Here is a 22,043-nt window from a genome sequence, read left to right on the forward strand (position 1 = left end):
CCGTTTTGCTGGTGCTTTGACAGTATTTTAAGTAAAATAAAATAAATAATAATTGGCTGAGAGAACTTGGGGGGACATATAAAATCCCTGTGGGCCAAATTCGGCTCGCGGGCCACCAGTTGGGGAACCCTGCCGTATATATTGTTTTTATATTTATTTATTGTCATGTGTTCAATGTGTTTCCACTATGTGCTGCAAAATGAATTGCCCCTGTGGATAATAAAGACTCTACTCTACTCTACTCTACTCTATTCTACTCTGTTCTATTCTACTCTACTCTATTCTACTTTGCTCTATTCTACTCTGTTCTATTCTACTCTACTCTGTTCTACTCTACTCTACTCTGTTCTACTCTACTCTACTCTATTCTACTCTGTTCTATTCTACTCTATTCTACTCTACTCTACTCTTTTCTATTCTACTCTGTTCTATTCTACTCTATTCTACTCTGTTCTATTTTATTCTGTTCTATTCTACTCTACTCTAATCTGTTCTATTATATTCTACTCTGTTCTATTTTATTATGTTCTATTCTATTCTACTCTACTCTGTTCTATTCTATTCTACTCTGTTCTATTATATTCTACTTTACTCTATTCTACTCTACTCTGTTCTATTCTACTCTACTCTGTTCTACTCTACTCTGTTATATTCTATTCTACTCTGTTCTATTCTATTCTACTCTACTCTGTTCTATTTTATTCTGTTCTATTCTACTCTACTCTACTCTGTTCTATTCTATTATACTCTGTTCTATTCTACTCTGTTCTATTCTATTATACTCTACTCTATTATACTCTACTTTACTCTACTCTGTTTTATTCTATTCTACTCTACTCTGTTCTAATCTACTCGACTCTACTCTGTTCTACTCTACTCTACACTGTTCCATTTTATTATGTTCTATTCTATTCTGCTCTACTCTGTTCTATTTTATTCTGTTCTATTCTATTCTATTCTACTCTGTTCTATTCTATTCTATTCTACTCTACTCTACTCTACTCTACTCTACTCTAATCTGTTCTACTCTACTCTGTTCTATTCTATTCTACTCTACTCTACTCTATTCTATTCTACTCTACTATGTTCTATTCTACTCTACTCTACTCTGTTCTATTCTATTCTACTCTGTTCTATTCTATTCTACTCTACTCTGTTCTATTTTATTCTGTTCTATTCTACTCTACTCTACTCTGTTCTATTCTATTATACTCTGTTCTATTCTACTCTGTTCTATTCTATTATACTCTACTCTATTATACTCTACTTTACTCTACTCTGTTTTATTCTATTCTACTCTACTCTGTTCTAATCTACTCGACTCTACTCTACTCTGTTCTACTCTACTCTACACTGTTCCATTTTATTATGTTCTATTCTATTCTGCTCTACTCTGTTCTATTTTATTCTGTTCTATTCTATTCTATTCTACTCTGTTCTATTCTATTCTATTCTACTCTACTCTACTCTACTCTACTCTACTCTGTTCTACTCTACTCTGTTCTATTCTATTCTACTCTACTCTACTCTATTCTATTCTACTCTACTATGTTCTATTCTACTCTACTCTACTCTGTTCTATTCTACTCTACTCTACTCTACTCTGTTCTATTCTATTCTACTCTGTTCTATTCTACTCTACTCTGTTCTATTATATTCTACTCTACTTTGTTCTATTCTACTCTACTCTACTCTGTTCTATTCTACTCTACTCTACTCTACTCTGTTCTATTCTACTCTACTCTGTTCTATTCTACTCTACTCTACTCTGTTCTATTCTACTCTGTTCTATTCTACTCTACTCTGTTCTATTCTACTCTGTTCTATTCTATTATACTCTACTCTGTTCTATTCTACTCTACTCTACTCTGTTCTATTCTACTCTACTCTGTTCTATTCTACTCTACTCTACTCTACTCTGTTCTACTCTACTCTACTCTGTTCTACTCTGTTCTATTCTACTCTACTCTGTTCTATTCTACTCTACTCTACTCTGTTCTACTCTACTCTGTTCTACTCTACTCTACTCTGTTCTATTCTACTCTACTCTGTTCTATTCTATTCTACTCTACTCTGTTCTATTCTACTCTACTCTGTTCTATTCTACTCTACTCTACTCTGTTCTATTCTACTCTACTCTACTCTGTTATATTCTACTCTACTCTACTGTACTCTATTCAATTCTACTCTACTCTGTTCTACTCTACTCTGTTCTATTCTACTCTATTCTACTCTGTTCTATTCTACTCTGTTCTATTCTACTCTACTCTGTTCTATTCTACTCTACTCTACTGTACTATATTCAATTCTACTCTACTCTGTTCTATTCTACTCTACTCTACTGTACTCTATTCAATTATACTCTACTCTGTTCTATTCTACTCTACTCTACTCTACTCTACTGTACTCTATTCAATTCTACTCTACTCTGTTCTATTTTAAGTTACAGCAAGACTTAGAAACTGTCAGTAACTTCAAGACAATGTTATAGTTGTAGAACAAAGGCAATGTTATGTTTGAGATAGTAGCCCATCTGCCGTGCGATAGCTGGCCCTCTGACGTACACTGTACCCTTCTATCCACCAATCTGTGTATAAAGGACAAGATACACGCTGGAGTTATGACTCTGACCAAAGGGCGAAGACAGCTCTTATAGTTAGATATAAGTGAATAAGAAACTGAAGCGGTCTCAGTGTGACCGTGGAGGACATTCATACAGGATGTCTATGACCAGGCTTCTTCTAGTGGGGCTGATTGCTGTGGCCTGTGTGGCAGCACAGTCAGACTTAGAGAGAAGGGCACAGGAGTTTCTGGACCAGTTTGATGGGAACGCTACTCATCTCATGTATCAGTATTCCCTGGCATCATGGGCGTACAACACAGATATTTCCCAGGAGAATTTAGACAAACTGGTGAGTTTTCTGGTAGATTTAAAGTGGCACTAATGAAAGACAGAGTTTCAAAGCCATCTTCAGAGACCTCCTATGGCCTATAGCTGGGGGTCCACAAGACTGAATTGAGAAACACGGTGGATCTATGGTTCTGGTTCTGAACAACGTCAATAATGGTATATTGCTGTCAATTTTGAATTAGTAGGCTACATCTCAACACATAACTCCAGACAGACAACTAGTTATTTGATATGGTCTATTGTATTGTATTGTTAATATTATGAATCAAATGTAATTTCTGTCAATGTTTTGTTAATGGTTTCAGGGTGTACAGAGCGCAATCTGGGGAGAATACTACAGCACAGTATCCAAGGAGTCGGAGAAGTTTCCAATCGATCAGATCAGTGATCCATTGATCAAACTCCAGCTGATTTCCCTCCAGGACAAGGGCTCTGGGGCCTTGTCCGCAGACAAAGCGGCACATGTGAGACACATTCTTTCACTGCTACCTCTCTTCTATTAGTCTGACTGTCCTCATCTCTTCTATTAGTCTGACTGTCCTCATCTCTTCTATTAGTCTGACTGTCCTCGTCTCTTCTATTAGCCTGACTGTCCTCGTCTCTTCTATTAGTCTGACTGTCCTCATCTCTTCTATTAGTCTGACTGTCCTCATCTCTTCTATTAGCCTGACTGTCCTCATCTCTTCTATTAGTCTGACTGTCCTCATCTCTTCTATTAGCCTGACTGTCCTCATCTCTTCTATTAGCCTGACTGTCCTCATCTTTTCTATTAGCCTGACTGTCCTCATCTCTTCTATTAGTCTGACTGTCCTCATCACTTCTATTAGTCTGACTGTCCTCATCATTTCTATTACAGGCTAGTCAAATACTCACGGGAACAGGCAACATAGCATAACTTGTTGTTGTTAATGTTGTTGTTGTTGTTGTTAATGTTGTTGTTGTTGTTGATGTTGTTAATGTTGTTGTTGTTGTTGTTAATGTTGTTGTTGTTAATGTTGTTGTTGTTGTTAATGTTGTTGTTGTTGTTAATGTTGTTGTTGTTAATGTTGTTGTTAATGTTGTTGTTGTTGTTAATGTTGTTGTTGTTGTTAATGTTGTTGTTGTTGTTAATGTTGTTGTTGTTGTTGATGTTGTTAATGTTGTTAATGTTGTTGTTGTTGTTAATGTTGTTGTTGTTAATGTTGTTGTTGTTAATGTTGTTGATGTTGTTGTTAATGTTGTTGTTGTTGTTGTTGTTGTACTTCATGTCAGCTGAACAAAGTGATGAATGAGATGAGCTCCATCTACAGTACAGGCACGGTGTGCAAGAGAGAAGACCCCTTCGACTGTCAAACCTTGGAACCAGGTAAAGGCCAGAGTCCCACATGGCCCTGGGAGAAGTAGGACACTAAGTAATGAATAGGGTGCCATTTGGTATGGGTACAAAGTACCAACTGTCAGCTCGGCTGTGGCAACCTGACTTTACGACCGACTGCCCTTTTACGGATGTCCAAGGCACTCCCAAACGGCACTCTATTCCCTACATAGGGCACTACTTTTGACCAGGGCCTTAGTAGTGTCAAACGTAGAGCAAAATATAGAGTAAAAAGTAGTGTACTAGATTGTGTACCAGTGGGATGCAGACCCTAGACTTGAATAAAAACGGTATATCTCAAGACTACTAGTCACTCTGTCAGATACTTCAACAACAAAAAGCCGAAAAACTCCCCTAGTTTTGAAGGAATAGTATTTATTGTAAAAGGTGTCTCCTCACTTCAGGTTTTGGATGTTTTGGATGTCTTGGATGTCTTGGATGTCTTGGATGTCTTGGATGTTTTGGATGTCTTGGATGTCTTGGATGTTTTGGATGTTTTGGATGTCTTGGATGTCTTGGATGTTTTGGATGTCTTGGATGTCTTGGATGTCTTGGATGTCTTGGATGTCTTGGATGTCTTGGATGTTTTGGTGCTTGGATGTCTTGGATGTTTTGGATGTCTTGGTGAGGGAGATGGCTTCAGAAATCTGAGGTCAGATAGTGGTTTAATGTTGTGTATGAAAAAAGGAACCCCAGCTCAATGATATTCCTGTATGCGAGGATACATAAAATAATTTTAAAAAAATACAAGGGAATGGACAAGAATACTGGTGTGCTGGAGTTTCTCTTTCCAATATGAACTAGCCTTTTGTCAACTGGTTTACTGCTGTGTCTAACGTCTAGGGCTGGAGAGTGTAATGGCCAACATGGACAGTGACTACTATGAGCGTCTGCATGTATGGGAGGGCTGGAGAGTGGAGGTAGGGAAGAAGATGAGGCCTCTGTATGAAGACTATGTGGACCTTAAGAACGAAGCTGCCAAACTCAATGGTAGACCTACTAATACTACTACTACTACTACTACTACTATACTGCTACTACTACTACTACTACTACTATACTGCTACTACTACTACTACTACTATACTGCTACTACTACTACTACTACTACTATACTGCTACTACTACTACTACTACTACTATACTACTACTACTACTACTACTACTACTACTATACTGCTACTACTACTACTACTACTACTATACTGCTACTACCACTACTACTACTATACTGCTACTACTACTACTACTACTACTACTACTGCTACTACTACTACTACTACTACTACTACTGCTACTACTACTACTACTACTACTACTACCACTATACTGCTATTACTACTACTACTATACTGCTACTACTACTACTACTACTACTACCACTATACTGCTATTACTACTACTACTATACTGCTACTACTACTATACTGCTATTACTACTACTACTACTACTATACTGCTACTACTACTACTACTACTACTATACTGCTACTACTACTACTACTGCTACTACTACTACTACTACTACTACTACTACTACTACTGCTACTACTACTACTACCACTATACTGCTATTACTACTACTACTATACTGCTACTACTACTACTACTACTACTACTACCACTATACTGCTACTACTACTACTACTACTACTACTACTGCTACTACTACTACTACTGCTACTACTACTACTACTACTACTACTACTGCTACTACTACTACTACTACTACTACTACTACCACTATACTGCTATTACTACTACTACTATACTGCTACTACTACTACTACTACTACTACTACTACCACTATACTGCTATTACTACTACTACTATACTGCTACTACTACTATACTGCTATTACTACTATGAGTACTACTACTATACTGCTACTACTACTACTACTATACTGCTACTACTACTACTACTGCTGCTACTACTACTACTACTACTACTATACTGCTACGACTACTACCACTGCTACTACTATACTGCTACTACTACTACTATACTGCTATTATTACTATGAGTACTACTACTATACTGCTACTACTACTACCACTACTACTATACTGCTATTACTACTACTATACTGCTATTATTACTACGAGTACTACTTCTACACTACCGTACTACTACTACTACACTACTACTAGTATTATAGTGCTACTACTACTACTACTGCTATAATTACTACTACTATTACTACTATACTAGTACTACTACTACTAATACTATTACTACTATATTACTGCTACTACTACTACTATTACTACTATACTAGTACTACTACTACTACTACTTCTACTAATACTATTACTCCTATATTACTACTACTACTACTATATTACTACTACTGCTACTACTACTGCTAGTGTATTATTACTACTACTACTACTACTACTACTACTACACTACTACTATATTACTATACCACTACTACTATACTATTACTATCTTACTATACTACAAATAATATATTCCTAATATACTACTACTATATTACTACTATACTACTACTGCACAACTACTATACTACTACTACAAACCTGTCCAACTACTACTACTATATCTATCGCCACAGATTATGAGGACTACGGAGATTATTGGCGGTCCAACTATGAAACTATCGATGACAGCCCATACAACTACGCCAGGGGCCAACTGATGACCGATGTGAGGCGCATTTACAAAGAGGTACGTTGTCGACTGTTGTGGTGCTTCAACTACACTGAGCTTTTCTCACATACAAATGAAATGTATTGTGTGTAGCAAAAAAACACTTTTAATAAAATATTATTGATACTATTTTGTATTATTGGATGCATTTGTTATTGTATATATTACTGTATTGTACAAGTTATGGGTTTTACTTTCTAATTGTAATCAGTTACAGTTACTAGTTACCTGTCCAAAATTGTAATCAGTAATGCAAACTTTGGATTACCCAAGTGTAACGGATGTGAAACGGCTAGCTTAGTTAGCGGGTGGTGCGCGCTAAATAGCGTTTCAATCGGTGACGACACTTGCTCGGAGACCTTGAAGTAGTAGTTCCCCTTGCTCTGCAAGGGCCGTGGCTTTTGTGGAGCGATGGGTAACGATGCTTCGTGGGTGACTGTTGTTGATGTGTGCAGGGGGTCCCTGGTTCGCGCCCTAAAGTTATACTGTTACACAAACTCAGTAACGTAATGCGAATACTTTCAGTTACTTTTAGACACTTAAGAAGCACAGGTTAGCGTTTTTTCGTCATGATGGAGGCAGCGCTGCAAAGTGGCCACTAGCTGGCACAGCCACAAAGTCATCAAATCTGATTTTAAACATAACCACACTGTTAACCCATATTATGCATAGCCGTAACCTTAAATTAAGAATATAGCCAATTTTGACTCTGCAGCTGGCCCATCTAGCTGAAATCGCTCAGTTCTGCCTCCAGGACAAGACTCATCCCAATAAACGTCAACCATTTTATTAACGTCAATCTGCTTAAGAGGCATTAGAAGAAGACAAACAATAATATTACCAATTGAACAACATCTACTGCAGGATAAGTTCATGTTAAAGTTTACATAGCTGGCCATATATGGATGTTACATTTGACTTAATGGGTTGGTTATGTAGGCTTCTGCTAACCCATCGCTTTCTACTACAGATAATAATACCATTAGGCTGTATCTTTACATTAAACACCAGAGTGTGTCAGATTTCCAGTCGTTCCAATTCATGTAATACCCCTTGATCTTCAAGAAGAGGACTTGGAAATATGGAAATATAGATTAGTCAAATAGTTTTACCCGAGTATAACCCAATAACTAAGGACTAATTAGCCTACTCTGTTGTTTATGATTTTGTTGTCATCGACGACTGATTGGGCTTTCTCGTGGTCCACTTAATTATTATTTTACATTTTTTGCCAATATGTAGAAAAATACGACGGGGGCGTTGAGAAGGGAGGAACTGCCTCAAACTGTTATTCCATAGGCTGGGATCCGCACTATGAAGTGGTTGCAAGAACGCATTTTATACTGGCATGTTCATTACGCCGATTCTGTTGCAAAACGTTTCTTAAACGGAAGCAAACTGGACATAACGGGGAGGGACCTACCTCAATTTGTCCAATAGAAACTATTGTTTTGCTCTGTTTGCTTCCGTTTGGTTCTGTCACAAAAACCACCATTGATAGGCAGCTTAAACTTCTCATATTCAACCATTATTGGGTTAAAATACACATTTAAATTTGTGAACAGCCACCCACATTCACAACATCCACAATCCGTAAGGCGCAAATAGCTAAATGAGAGCGCTGCAGTGTGATTCACATCCACGCGCTACGCAGCCTAGATAACAGTAATAAGTGATGTCCATATCGCCCGTTGAGCTACACCACTACTGTCGTCCTTACCTCCAAGTGTCTATTGAAATTGGATAACATTTGAATGCCGACAGCATTCACTCCATCAGAAGACATAGTTTGGACTGTAGCCTACAAAAACATATTCCTGCGATCCATCAAACGCATTTGTTGTGTCATCATAGTGGTCTCTAATTTGTGGACAGACTCGCTCAGGCAGAACAAATAAAAATGACCGAGGTAAAGACAGTTTAAAGTTGGATATTCGCGCTTTCAAACTTCAATGGCTTTCAAACCATTTGAGCCACAGACCTCCAAATAAGTGTCATGATGTTGGAAAAATTGCGCGCACCAGATTTGGACATTGATTCGCTTTCCAAAGCTAATAAACATGTGGAAATGTGAGCAGCATTTTGTATTCCTAGTTGGATTAGTTAGGGAGCATAAACAAAGTACAAACTTTTTTTTACATTTGAATTTCAATAGCTCCTTGGTCATGTGACTTAATGACTTCAAACAAGGTTCAGAATGTCCACTGACTACCCTTCTATATTGCACACCCTTTAGTTTGTCCATTTTCATCTCACAAGATTTTACATACATTTTTCTAAATTAAAAATGTATACCTTACAGGCCTACATCTTCTCTCACTTCGTTGGTGTGTCACCTCACCAAATCTGAATACCATGATGTTGACATATTTGCTATATTTGCTAGGACTTTTTGTCGTCTAAACATGTATTTGGCCTTACATGACTGAAAGGTGCCGAAGCACAGAGGTAAGGTGAGGCTTTTTTCAGGCTGTGACTAGCTTTGATATGCTTGTATTTGAATGTCAAGGTGCAACATGGGTTGACCTTATTACATTCAGAATACAGCACGTCTGTCCGTGGCTGGTGTGGCTGGTGCAGATTTCAGGTACCTGGTAAAGGCTTTATTTCCTGCCACCTGTCCATCTTAATAGAAATGGAAAATGACTTTGCCCCTGGTCTGGTCATTCTTTTAGCACGGCTCACTTGTTCTGTCCCTCTGTCTCCGTAGTACTCTTCATCACTTTGTGCTTGTATGTCATCTTTCCTGTCCTCTAGAGTCTCTTCCTCACCTTCTGTCCCTCTGTCTCCGTAGTACTCTTCGTCACTTTGTGCTTGTATGTCATCTTTCCTGTCCTCTAGAGTCTCTTCCTCACCTTCTGTCCCTCTGTCTCCGTAGTACTCTTCATCACTTTGTGCTTGTCTGTCATCTTTCCTGTCCTCTAGAGTCTCTTCCTCACCTTCTGTCCCTCTGTCTCTGGTGTAAGGATCTAGATGGTGTTGACTGAATTTCTGGCCATCATCAATATTTCTCTTTCCATTGTCGTCTTTATTTGCCAGTTTCATGACACGCTCTGTTTCCAATGTGTTGTTAAGTCACCGTGTTGTTGTTGTTGTTGTTGTTGTTGTTGTTGTTGTTGTATGCTTTCTGTAATGACATTAAAGTTAATTCATCACTATGTCAATACATTTCCGTCACTCAATACACAAAGCTATCAGAATGTAAGTTGATCACTGCACAGGAAAAAAACTGTAGTTTCAACGTGTAGTTGTGGTGTGAATGTTATACATTTTGGTGTCACACAAAAAGACATAGGAATGTATTTTACCAGTTAGAAATAGTAGGCCATGCATCAAATAACTATTTTCATCCGAAAAACAAACCCTCAAATGCACTATTGCATTTTGTATAAGTTGTCTGCAGGTGGCTTGTTGTGAATGCTCTCAAATATCAAGTCATTATTAGGTTATGTAAACTGTGTGCAACGTAGAAGGATTTGTCTTAATGTACAGTATATGAAAGTGATGCTATGAAAAGGATTCTTTCACGTTATCAAGCTCACTCTGACTGACAAATCACTGCCTATTACTGTGATTAAAAAGAGCATATGAAACATTGTTTTTCATGAGGCCTACCTGTGCGCCTTCCTTTAAAACTTCTTCGGGATCAGTGCTGTCCTGGGAAATGTTCTTGTTACTTACAACCTAATGCTAATCGCATTAGCCTACGTTAGCTCAACCGACCCGCGGAAGGGACACTGATCCCGAGGAAGTTTTAAGCACCTCTGTTCGAACACCTCTCCTGTCCATTCTGAACCTTGTTTGAAGTCAGTAGGTCACATGACCAAGGAGCTATTGAAATTTGAAATTTAGAAAAATGTATGTAAAATCATGTGAGATGAAAATGGACAAAAAAAAGTGTGTGCAATGTGTGTCTATGCCATCGGGTTAGCTACAATCAGTTTTGAAAGTTTTAGGAGTAATGGTTAAAAAGCTATTGAAATGTGAAAAATCTGATTTGTCACTATGTTGACGGTCCCTAACTTTCTGTTGGTGGACGTAAGGAAAACTACAGGCGAATGAATATCTGTCGAATATCCAGCCTGAAACTGTCTTAACCTCGGTATAAAAAAAAGTGTCCCTTTTTTTCCCAATGCTGATTTGAATGTCATTGAGAAACAGAAAGGTGTCAAATGATTTGTTTGTTTCGTTTCTGAATTTAAAAGTAATACTAGAAGTAATCATATCTGCATCTGTAATCTGATTACACTATTTTTGCTGGTAACGCAACGAATTAGAGTTAGATGTTTGGAATCCGTTATATGTCATCCTTTACTCCCCAACCAGTGTGCATTATTTGCATTATGCAAATCGGACTTGCCACATCAAAGATATTGTGTTTTTATATTTTATTGCACACCATCAACTCTATTGTGTCTTTCCAGATCCTCCCCCTCTACAAAGAGCTGCATGCCTATGTGAGGTCTAAGCTGCAGGCCAAACACCCTGAACACATCCACCCAGAGGGGGGCCTACCCGCACATCTACTGGGTAAGGTCACTGGACAGGGCTCAGCTTTCGCTCCAACACTGCTGGAACATGACTGAGTCAGTTTATGAAGGTCTTCTCTCTCTCTGTCTCTCTCTCTCTCTCTCTCTCTCTCTCTCTCTCTCTCTCTCTCTCTCTCTCTCTCTCTCTGTCTCTCTCTCTCTAATTACCTTTTTCAGGTGACATGTGGGGAAGGTTTTGGACAGGTCTTTACCCCATCTCAACCCCTTTTCCAGAGAAAACCGATATTGATGTGACGAACGCTATGATTGCACAGGTTGAGCGAAAACAAATCATGATCTACTATTGTATGTATCCAACATAAACGTTGAAAATTGTAGACTAGGAATCGTGGGTTGGATTCTGAAGGAAACAAGTGTGACTGTAATAGTGACTTCTGTTACCTTCAATTCTTACCTCCTAAAATACCCTGTGAGTTAAACACCTTTTCTGTAATTCCCAGAAATGGCCTAAGGACAGACTGTTCCAAGAAGCAGAGAAGTTTTTCATGTCGGTGGGTCTATACAAGATGTTTGATAACTTCTGGAAGGACTCTATGCTGGAGAAACCTACTGATGGCAGGAAGGTAGTGTGCCACCCTACAGCCTGGGACATGGGGAACAGAGAGGACTTCAGGTAACAGGAATCGTATTCATCCTGCATTTAACTAATCTAGCAGGTAAGGGCATTGGGCCAGTAACCAAAAGGTTGCTGGTTTGACTCCCTGAGCAGGCAAGGTGGAAAACTCTGCTGTTCTGCCTTTGAGCAAGGCACTTAACCTCCGACAACAACTGCTCCCCGGGTGTTGATGACGTGGACGGCGATTAAGGTCGGCCCTCCGCACCTCTCTGATTCAGAGGGGTTGGGTTAAATGCGGAAGACACATTTTGGTTGAATGCATTCAGTTGTACAACAAACTAGGTATCTCACTTTCCCTTTACTTAGCCCAGGACATGCAGAGTGACAAGCCTTAGGGACAGAGAGGACTTCAGGTAACAGGAATCATGTCCGTACTGTATTTAGCCCAGGACATGCAGAGTGACAAGCCTTAGGGACAGAGAGGACTTCAGGTAACAGGAATCATGTCCGTACTGTATTTATCCCTGGACACGCAGTAAGTAGAGCCTTACGGAGGGACAGAGAGGACTTCAGGTAACAGGAATCATGTCCGTACTGTATTTATCCCTGGACAAGCAGTAAGTAGAGCCTCAGGGAGGGACAGAGAGGACTTCAGGTAACAGGAATCATGTCCGTACTGTATTTATCCCTGGACACGCAGTAAGTAGAGCCTCAGGGAGGGACAGAGAGGACTTCAGGTAACAGGAATCATGTCCGTACTGTATTTATCCCTGGACACGCAGTAAGTAGAGCCTTAGGGAGGGACAGAGAGATTGCAGGCACTAACTACTGATATAGAATTCAGTTCCTGTTAGTCACAGCAGCATGTCATAAAGATATGAAGGAATTCTGTTGTGAAACATAAGTCATCAAGGTAAAAATCCACAGCACGTTGAACTGCTTTTCAAAATGCTGTACACACATGTAGAATTACATCTGAGGGAGTTGATCTGATTTTGTAGGCTATACCTCCTTACACTCAGCATCAATTGTAATGATAAAATATTCATCATAAATATGAACTTATTATACAGTATTGTACTGTATTATATACTGTATTATACTGTATTATACTGTATTATATACTGTATTACTGTATTATACTGTATTATATACTGTTTTACTGTATTATATACTGTATTACTGTATTATACTGTATTATGTATTATAACGTATTATACTGTATTATACTGTATTATATACTGTATTATACTGTATTATGTATTATAACGTATTATACTGTATTATATACTGTATTACTGTATTATACTGTATTATATACTGTATTACTGTATTATAGTGTATTATATACTGTATTATGTATTATAACGTATTATACTGTATTATAGTGTATTATGTATTATAACGTATTATACTGTATTATATACTGTATTACTGTATTATACTGTATTATGTATTATAACATATTATATTGTATTATACGTATTATAATGCATTATACTGTAGTATATTGTATTATTCTGTATTGTACTGTTTTATAATGTATTATTATACTGTATTATACTGTTTTATAATGTATTATGTATTATAACGTATTATACTGTTTTATAATGTATTATACTCTATTATACTGTACTTCCCTGACTTTGTCTACTTCTTAAATTTTCCCCATTTCCAGGATCAAGATGTGTACGGAGGTGAACATGGACCACTTCCTGACAGCGCACCATGAGATGGGACACAACCAATACCAGATGGCCTACAGGAACCTGTCCTACCTGCTGAGAGACGGGGCTAACGAGGGCTTCCACGAGGCCGTGGGGGAGATCATGTCCCTGTCCGCTGCCACCCCCAAACACCTGAAGGCCCTGGGACTCCTGCCAGACGACTTCGTCGAGGATAAAGGTGATACCTGAGTAAGGGGTAGGGGCAGGTAGTGGTAGAAGCAGATCTAGATCTGAGGATAACAGTTAGACAACAGTTGTTGTTGTTGTTATAGCTGGTCTACGGAATACCTGAGTTACACCTGAACAGAATCAGGGTCAGCGACAGGGTCAAGAACAGGGTCAGGGTCAGGGTCAGGGACAGGGTCAGGGTCAGGACAGAGCCAGGGACAGGGTCAGGGACAGGGTCAGGGACAGGGTCAGGTTCAGGGCCAGGGCCAGGGTCAGGGACAGGGTCAGTGTCAGGGACAGGGTCATGGACAGGGACAGGATCAAGGTCAGGGACAGGGCCAGGGTCAGGGCCAGGGTCAGGACAGGGCAAAGGACAGGGCCAGGGTCAGGACAGGGCCAGGGTCAGGATCAGGGACAGGGTCAGGGCCAGGGCCAGGGCCAGGGACAGGGTCAGGGCCAGGGACAGGGTCAGGGCCAGGGCCAGGGACAGGGCCAGGGACAGGGTCAGGGCCAGGGTCAGGGACAGGGACAGGGACAGGGACAGGGACAGGGACAGGGACAGGGTCAGGGACAGGGTCAGGGACAGGGTCAGGGTCAGGGACAGGGACAGGGACAGGGACAGGGACAGGGTCAGGGACAGGGCCAAGGCCAGGGCAGGTATGAGCAAATCTACATGTATATCTGATGGGGATAATTGACACTGAGTCAGACCGTGTTGTAGGTTTTGTTTCATGTTGTTTCATCAAAATGGCTCCTCTAGTGACTCCCTGTCTCGGATAACACCCGAGAAGTGCCCTACTCTTTGACCAGAGACCACTACACTCTGTTTTCTATACAGTGTCATCATTCTAGATGTACCCTCTCTCAAACAGCACTTCTTCCTCTTCCTCCCGCTCCAACGCAGAGACTGAGATCAACTTCCTGATGAAGCAGGCCCTGACCATCGTGGCCACCTTGCCTTTCACCTACATGCTGGAGGAGTGGAGGTGGCAGGTCTTCCTGGGGACCATCCCCAAGGACCAGTGGATGCAGCGCTGGTGGGAGATGAAGTAAGGAAGGACCTCTTCTGGAGCTTCTTCAGCTTGTCATAGGTCACAGTTGATTTAGCTTTAGCTGATGGGAGATAAAGAATCGCTAACAATATATCAGTGTTGTATATCAATGTAAAGAAGCAGCTCTAGTGGAGGTTTAGTGTTTTTACCTCATAGTTGGTTTCGCAATACACTATAGGGACATTACAATGCTAACTATTGATGCTAATTCTGTTACCAGGAGGGATATGGTCGGTGTAGTGGAGCCCTTACCCAGAGATGAGACATACTGTGACCCGCCTGCTCTGTTCCACGTGTCCGGAGACTACTCCTTCATCAGGTCTCATCTCAACACCCCTCACATCCAGCCATTCTCACTACCCCTCACATCCAGCCATTCTCAACACCCCTCACATCCAGCCATTCTCAACACCCCTCACATCCAGCCATTCTCACTACCCCTCACATCCAGCCATTCTCACTACCCCTCACATCCAGCCATTCTCAACACCCCTCACATCCAGCCATTCTCAACACCCCTCACATCCAGCCATTCTCACTACCCCTCACATCCAGCCATTCTCACTACCCCTCACATCCAGCCATTCTCACTACCCCTCACATCCAGCCATTCTCACTACCCCTCACATCCAGTCATTCTCACTACCCCTCACATCCAGTCATTCTCAACACCCCTCACATCCAGCCATTCTCACTACCCCTCACATCCAGCCATTCTCACTACCCCTCAAATCCAGCCATTCTCACTACCCCTCACATCCAGCCATTCTCACTACCCCTCACATCCAGTCATTTAGCTTTAGGTGGTGGGAAATGATGAAGCATAGACATGTATCTGACCCAGGACTCTGTCTGTCATATATACTTCATAGATACTTCACCAGGACTGTCTCTGTCTGTCATAGATACTTCACCAGGACACGTACTGTACTTGACCCAGGACTGTCTCTGTCTGTCATAGATACTTCACCAGGACATGTACTGTACTTGATCCAGGACTGTCTCTGTCTGTCATAGATACTTCACCAGGACATGTACTGTATCTGACCCAGGACTGTCTCTATCATAGATACTTCACCAGGACATGTACTGTATCTGACCCAGGACTGTCTCTGTCTGTCATAGATACTTCACCAGGACACGTACTGTACTTGACCCAGGACTGTCTCTGTCATAGATACTTCACCAGGACATGTACTGTATCTGACCCAGGACTGTCTCTGTCTGTCATAGATACTTCACCAGGACATGTACTGTATTTGGCCCAGGACTGTCTCTGTCTGTCATAGATACTTCACCAGGACATGTACTGTATTTGGCCCAGGACTGTCTCTGTCATAGATACTTCACCAGGACATGTACTGTACTTGACCCAGGACTGTCTCTGTCATAGATACTTCACCAGGACATGTACTGTACTTGACCCAGGACTGTCTCTGTCTGTCATAGATACTTCACCAGGACATGTACTGTACTTGACCCAGGACTGTCTCTGTCATAGATACTTCACCAGGACATGTACTGTACTTGACCCAGGACTGTCTCTGTCTGTCATAGATACTTCACCAGGACATGTACTGTACTTTACCCAGGACTGTCTCTGTCTGTCATAGATACTTCACCAGGACATGTACTGTACTTGACCCAGGACTGTCTCTGTCTGTCATATATACTTCACCAGGACATGTACTGTATCTGACCCAGGACTGTCTCTGTCATAGATACTTCACCAGGACATGTACTGTACTTGACCCAGGACTGTCTCTGTCATAGATACTTCACCAGGACATGTACTGTACTTGACCCAGGACTGTCTCTGTCTGTCATAGATACTTCACCAGGACATGTACTGTACTTGACCCAGGACTGTCTCTGTCTGTCATAGATACTTCACCAGGACATGTACTGTACTTGACCCAGGACTGTCTCTGTCATAGATACTTCACCAGGACTGTCTATCAGTTCCAGTTCCAGAAGGCTCTCTGTGAGGCAGCTGGCCACTCTGGACCCTTATTCAAGTGTGACATCACCAACTCTACAGCAGCCGGGGACAAGCTCAGGTGCTCCTACCAAATCTGTTTGTTGTTGCGTCTGTCATGTCTACTTCTAAGAATGCAGATTTGCCAATGAACAAGTAAACAAACTAACTAATCTCATTTTACAGGACGATGCTGGAGTTCGGGAGGTCAAAGTCGTGGACCAGAGCCCTGGAGACGATTTCAGGAAATGCCAAGATGGACTCCGCCCCTCTCCTGGACTACTTCAAGGACCTCCACGTTTGGCTCATAGAAGAAAACAGGAAGAACAACAGGAAGCCAGGATGGAGAGCAGCTGAGGACCCATGTGAGTACCTATATAGTAGTGTCCCTATCCATACTAGGGCACTATCTAGTGTGCATAGCCAATATATCGCTTCACACCAAGTAGTACAAAAGTACAGTGGACCCATGTGAGTCCAGATTCTGTATCTAGCTCACTATCCAGTATGCATAGTCAATACATCGCTCCATACTATGTTCTATGACATTTTAGATATAGTTAAAAGTGATATATTCTATAAATAATGCATATTTCCTATCTGTTCAACAGTCTCAGCGAATGCCTACAAAGTGAGGTTGAGTCTGAAAGCAGCTATGGGTGACAAGGCAGTGAGTACACTAAGCTGAACGTGGTTGTAAAACGGCTCCACTACCTTTTCGTTTGGACGATCTCTTCATATAATCCAGTTGAACTGACTTTAATTGTTTCTCTTCCAGTACATGTGGAACGCCAACGAGATGTACCTGTTCAAAGCCAACATGGCCTACGCCATGAGACAGTATTACCTTGAGGTCAACAAGACGGCAGCTCTTTTCACGTAAGTGTTTCACAATAAAAGTCCACCTAGACGTCACTCACTCTCAGCTTTGCTTCTCTTTGTATCAGTCACTCCCATCACATTCCAGAGTGAAAATGTATATATATATATATATTGTATCAGTATTATTTATTAGAATCTTCTTGTGACATCACATCATTTTATTATCTTTGTTCCAGGACAGAGAACATCCACACCTACAAGGAGACAGCCAGAATCTCTTTCTACTTTGTGGTGACTGACCCTGCCAACTCTGCCGTGGTCATTCCCAAAGCTGAGGTAGAGGCTGCTATCAGGTAAAGGAGTCAACCCTTGAACGTGAGCTGATTACACATGCTAAAACAAACCTTGCCCGATCATATCTGCCAAACTGAGTGAGCGACACCACAAGACTGTCTGAAACAGAGTAATAACACGTTGTGTAGCATTCGTGATGTGGTTTCTGAAACTAAAGCCATAAACAAAGTTGCATTTTCCAACCAGCATTCAGTAAATCCTCTTATGGATGTTTTATTCCAGTATTTGTACATGAAACATTACCCATAACCCCATGACTCAAGCCATTGTTCATCTCACTAGGATGTCCAGAGGTCGAATCAATGACGCATTCAAACTGGACGATAAAACTCTGGAGTTCGAGGGTCTCTTAGCAACGCTGGCCCCGCCCGTGGAGCAGCCGGTCACCGTCTGGCTGGTGGTGTTTGGGGTGGTCATGGGACTGGTGGTCTGCATGGGCTGTTACCTCATCATCTCTGGCTTCAGAGACAGGAAGAAGTGAGTCTGGGCCATATTCATAACAGGGTTGATCATCTCTGGCTTCAGAGACAGGAAGAAGTGAGTCTGGGCCATATTCATAACAGGGTTGATCATCTCTGGTTTCAGAGACAGGAAGAAGTGAGTCTGGGCCATATTCATAACAGGGTTGATCATCTCTGGTTTCAGAGACAGGAAGAAGTGAGCCTGGGCCGTATTCATAACAGGGTTGATCATCTCTGGTTTCAGAGACAGGAAGAAGTGAGTCTGGGCCGCATTCATAACAGGGTTGATCATCTCTGGTTTCAGAGACAGGAAGAAGTGAGCCTGGGCCGTATTCATAACAGGGTTGATCATCTCTGGTTTCAGAGACAGGAAGAAGTGAGTCTGGGCCGTATTCATTATAGGATTGCAACCCTATTCATAAAGCATACCAGAATAAGAGTGCTGATCTAGGATCAGGTCCTCCCTGTCCATGTAATCAGATATTCATCATGATCTAAAAGGCAAACCTGATCCTAGGTCAGCGCCAACTGTGAGATGCTTTGTGTTGTTTTAAGGAATGAAAAGAGTAGAGGTTCAAATACAGTTTGAACCAAACTTAATCCTAAAATCTAGTCGACCTAAATCAACAACTTCAAGTATTTGACACGTATTCGACCCAGGTCTGGAAGAGACTAATTAATTGCTACATGTTTAATTAACAACCTCACAATTTGCAAAATGTTAATTTAAGCAATTTTTAAAGACACATGACAGTTCTTTCTCTTCTACATCTCCAGGAAATCTGCAGCGAAAGCTGAAGAGAATGCAGAGAACCCCTACGGCGTGACCAACAAAACATTTGAGAGGGAAGAGGATGAACAGACAGGGTTCTGAGTCGCTGATTGTCAGTGTGAAAGTTTGACAGACGACTTGACAGATCTGAAAACCCCCTACAACAACAACAGCTCTTTCAAGAAGACCACATTAGAAGTTGGATCATTCGTTTAAATTATGTATAAATTCAAGACATTTGTAGAGTTTTAGAATATATTTTTATTCTAAATAAAAAAAGACTTAAGTCACAGAAAAATATAAAAGCATTACTCGTCTGACTAAACGATCAATAACTGAAAACTACAAACAAATGCTAATTATTTGTGTATGATACATAGCTACTTCTCTCTGCAATAGCAGAATAACAGGCCACTGCTGCATTATTGTATTACAAACACACACACACACACAGTAATATCAGTACACATCCATTCTTTTCCTGGGCTCTGTTTCTCTACATTCAATGAATCTACAGTACATTTATGGTAGCCAGTATAGCCCACTCAGCAATCATCATTGTTTTCCAGGGACTCATAGGATCAATAAAAAATTACATGGTATAAAATGGTGGTATAAAATGATGGTATAAAATGGTGGTATAAAATGGTGGTATAAAATGGTGGTATAAAAATACACTACAGAAACTACATAGAGAAACATAACATGCAGAAACAACAAACCCTCATCCTTTATGGATGACAAAGAAGAATGACTGGTCCCCCGTCATCCCCTGGGGTTTCCCCAAAACTACTTTGGTCTCGTTAGAAGTGTGGATGAACCAGCCCTGGCAGTAGGCGGACTCAAACCGGCGCTGTTTGCTCATTTCAGCCTTCATGTAGAAGACAAACGCCTGGATCTCCTCATCATCCTTCCTGATGCTTTTCAGTCTGTGTTGGTCACAAGTCTGAAAGGATATGTACAGGTTAAAGATATTATTATTATTCAACAATTCCTTTTAGTCCTTGTGCATATCTACCGAAATCTGCTTTTAAAGCCTGAATGGACCTGTGCAGTATTGGGAACACTATTCACGACTCAAATTCAACATGGACATGGAATAACAATAACACAACAGAGAATAACAATAACAGGGAATAACAATAACACAACAGGGAATACCAATAACACAACAGGGAATACCAATAACACAACATGGAATACCAATAACACAACATGGAATACCAATAACACAACATGGAATACCAATAACACAACATGGAATACCAATAACACAACAGGGAATACCAATAACACAACATGGAATACCAATAACACAACAGGGAATACCAATAACACAACAGGGAATACCAATAACACAACATGGAATACCAATAACACAACATGGAATACCAATAACACAACAATAACACAACAGGGAATACCAATAACACAACATGGAATACCAATAACACAACATGGAATACCAATAACACAACATGGAATACCAATAACACAACATGGAATACCAATAACACAACATGGAATACCAATAACACAACAGGGAATACCAATAACACAACAGGGAATACCAATAACACAACATGGAATACCAATAACACAACAGGGAATACCAATAACACAACAGGGAATACCAATAACACAACAGGGAATACCAATAACACAACAGGGAATACCAATAACACAACATGGAATACCAATAACACAACAGGGAATAACAATAACACAACAGGGAATAACAATAACACAACAGGGAATAACAATAACACAACAGGGAATACCAATAACACAACAGGGAATACCAATAACACAACAGGGAATACCAATAACACAACAGGGAATACCAATAACACAACAGGGAATACCAATAACACAACAGGGAATAACAATAACAGGGAATAACCATAACACAACAGGGAATACCAATAACACAACATGGAACAACAATAACACAACAGGGAATAACAATAGTCCTTGGTCTCATTTCCTTTACTGACTACTATGAAGTTATTTGAAAAATATGCAATTAGTGGTTAACTAAAAATACATATAGTAGCAATTATATTGAACACATCTTAAAGTCTTAATCCTTAAGAGTCTATTGATGCACATCTGTGTGTCAAGCTAGTGAACGTAATTTTAAAAAATCCCCATCTAAATCCGTCAGCTTAAGATAGAGATATTTGCATGGGCTGAGTCTCGATCCCCCACATCCGCCTATGTTGCCCTTCTGCGTATGCGGTGGAAGGTGGCCGAGCTCCAGCTGTGTTTGTCAGACCATGAGCCATCCCGAAAATCAGTTCTCGCACGAAAAACGTCTGTAGCATCCGAACGGTTTGGCCAACTAACTCTATGGAAAGATGACTCTCACAAACACGATGGTGTTCTCCGTTTTGCTTTACGACCCCCACAAGAGTCTTTGAGAATCGTCTGAAGGGAACTCATACAAATAAATGGAACGGAATTAGCTTTGTGCCAACACAAATAAGGGGTTAAATGTGTGTCCAAAAAAACTAAAATATTTCCTAAGCTTTCTGACATCTCGTTGATATAGGACAGATCACTTCAAAACAACCACGTTATAAAATGATGGTATATAAAAAACTAGAGAAACATAACATGCAGAAACAACAAACACTCTTCATCATTTATGGATGACAA

At 40.5% G+C, this 22,043-nt stretch overlaps 2 protein-coding genes across 2 annotated transcripts in view; one reads left to right on the forward strand and one right to left on the reverse strand.

Moving 5' to 3' along the window:
- Nucleotides 1-2,720: 2,720 nt before the first annotated feature.
- LOC139402659 (angiotensin-converting enzyme 2-like) lies at nucleotides 2,721-19,494 on the forward strand. The gene is made up of 18 exons (XM_071146546.1): nucleotides 2,721-2,912; nucleotides 3,217-3,375; nucleotides 4,163-4,256; nucleotides 5,109-5,255; nucleotides 6,848-6,960; nucleotides 11,367-11,472; nucleotides 11,649-11,746; nucleotides 11,933-12,105; nucleotides 13,727-13,953; nucleotides 14,848-14,992; nucleotides 15,216-15,314; nucleotides 16,933-17,055; nucleotides 17,160-17,338; nucleotides 17,585-17,643; nucleotides 17,752-17,852; nucleotides 18,032-18,148; nucleotides 18,432-18,626; nucleotides 19,388-19,494. Exons 1-18 carry the CDS (start codon nucleotides 2,721-2,723, stop codon nucleotides 19,482-19,484), a joined length of 2,424 nt encoding a protein of 807 aa, XP_071002647.1. The 3' UTR covers nucleotides 19,485-19,494.
- Nucleotides 19,287-22,043, reverse strand: part of LOC139402660 (uncharacterized) — a 28,367-nt gene continuing 25,610 nt past the window's right edge. Inside the window, exon 8 of the mRNA XM_071146547.1 lies at nucleotides 19,287-20,328. Coding sequence (XP_071002648.1) covers nucleotides 20,107-20,328 — 222 coding nt within the window. The 3' untranslated portion in view covers nucleotides 19,287-20,106. The remainder of the gene's footprint in view (nucleotides 20,329-22,043) is intronic.

Source organism: Oncorhynchus clarkii, unplaced genomic scaffold (assembly GCF_045791955.1).
Source record: "Oncorhynchus clarkii lewisi isolate Uvic-CL-2024 unplaced genomic scaffold, UVic_Ocla_1.0 unplaced_contig_5436_pilon_pilon, whole genome shotgun sequence".
NCBI lineage: Eukaryota > Metazoa > Chordata > Actinopteri > Salmoniformes > Salmonidae > Oncorhynchus > Oncorhynchus clarkii.

Excerpts from the sequence above, each read along its gene's own strand:
- LOC139402659 (XM_071146546.1), top strand. The coding sequence starts at position 2,721 with ATGTCTATGACCAGGCTTCTTCTAGTGGGGCTGATTGCTGTGGCCTGT. Across the intron at positions 11,473-11,648 it reads CCTACCCGCACATCTACTGG|GTGACATGTGGGGAAGGTTT; the intron begins GTAAGGTCACTG and ends TACCTTTTTCAG. Across the intron at positions 12,106-13,726 it reads GGGAACAGAGAGGACTTCAG|GATCAAGATGTGTACGGAGG; the intron begins GTAACAGGAATC and ends CCCCATTTCCAG.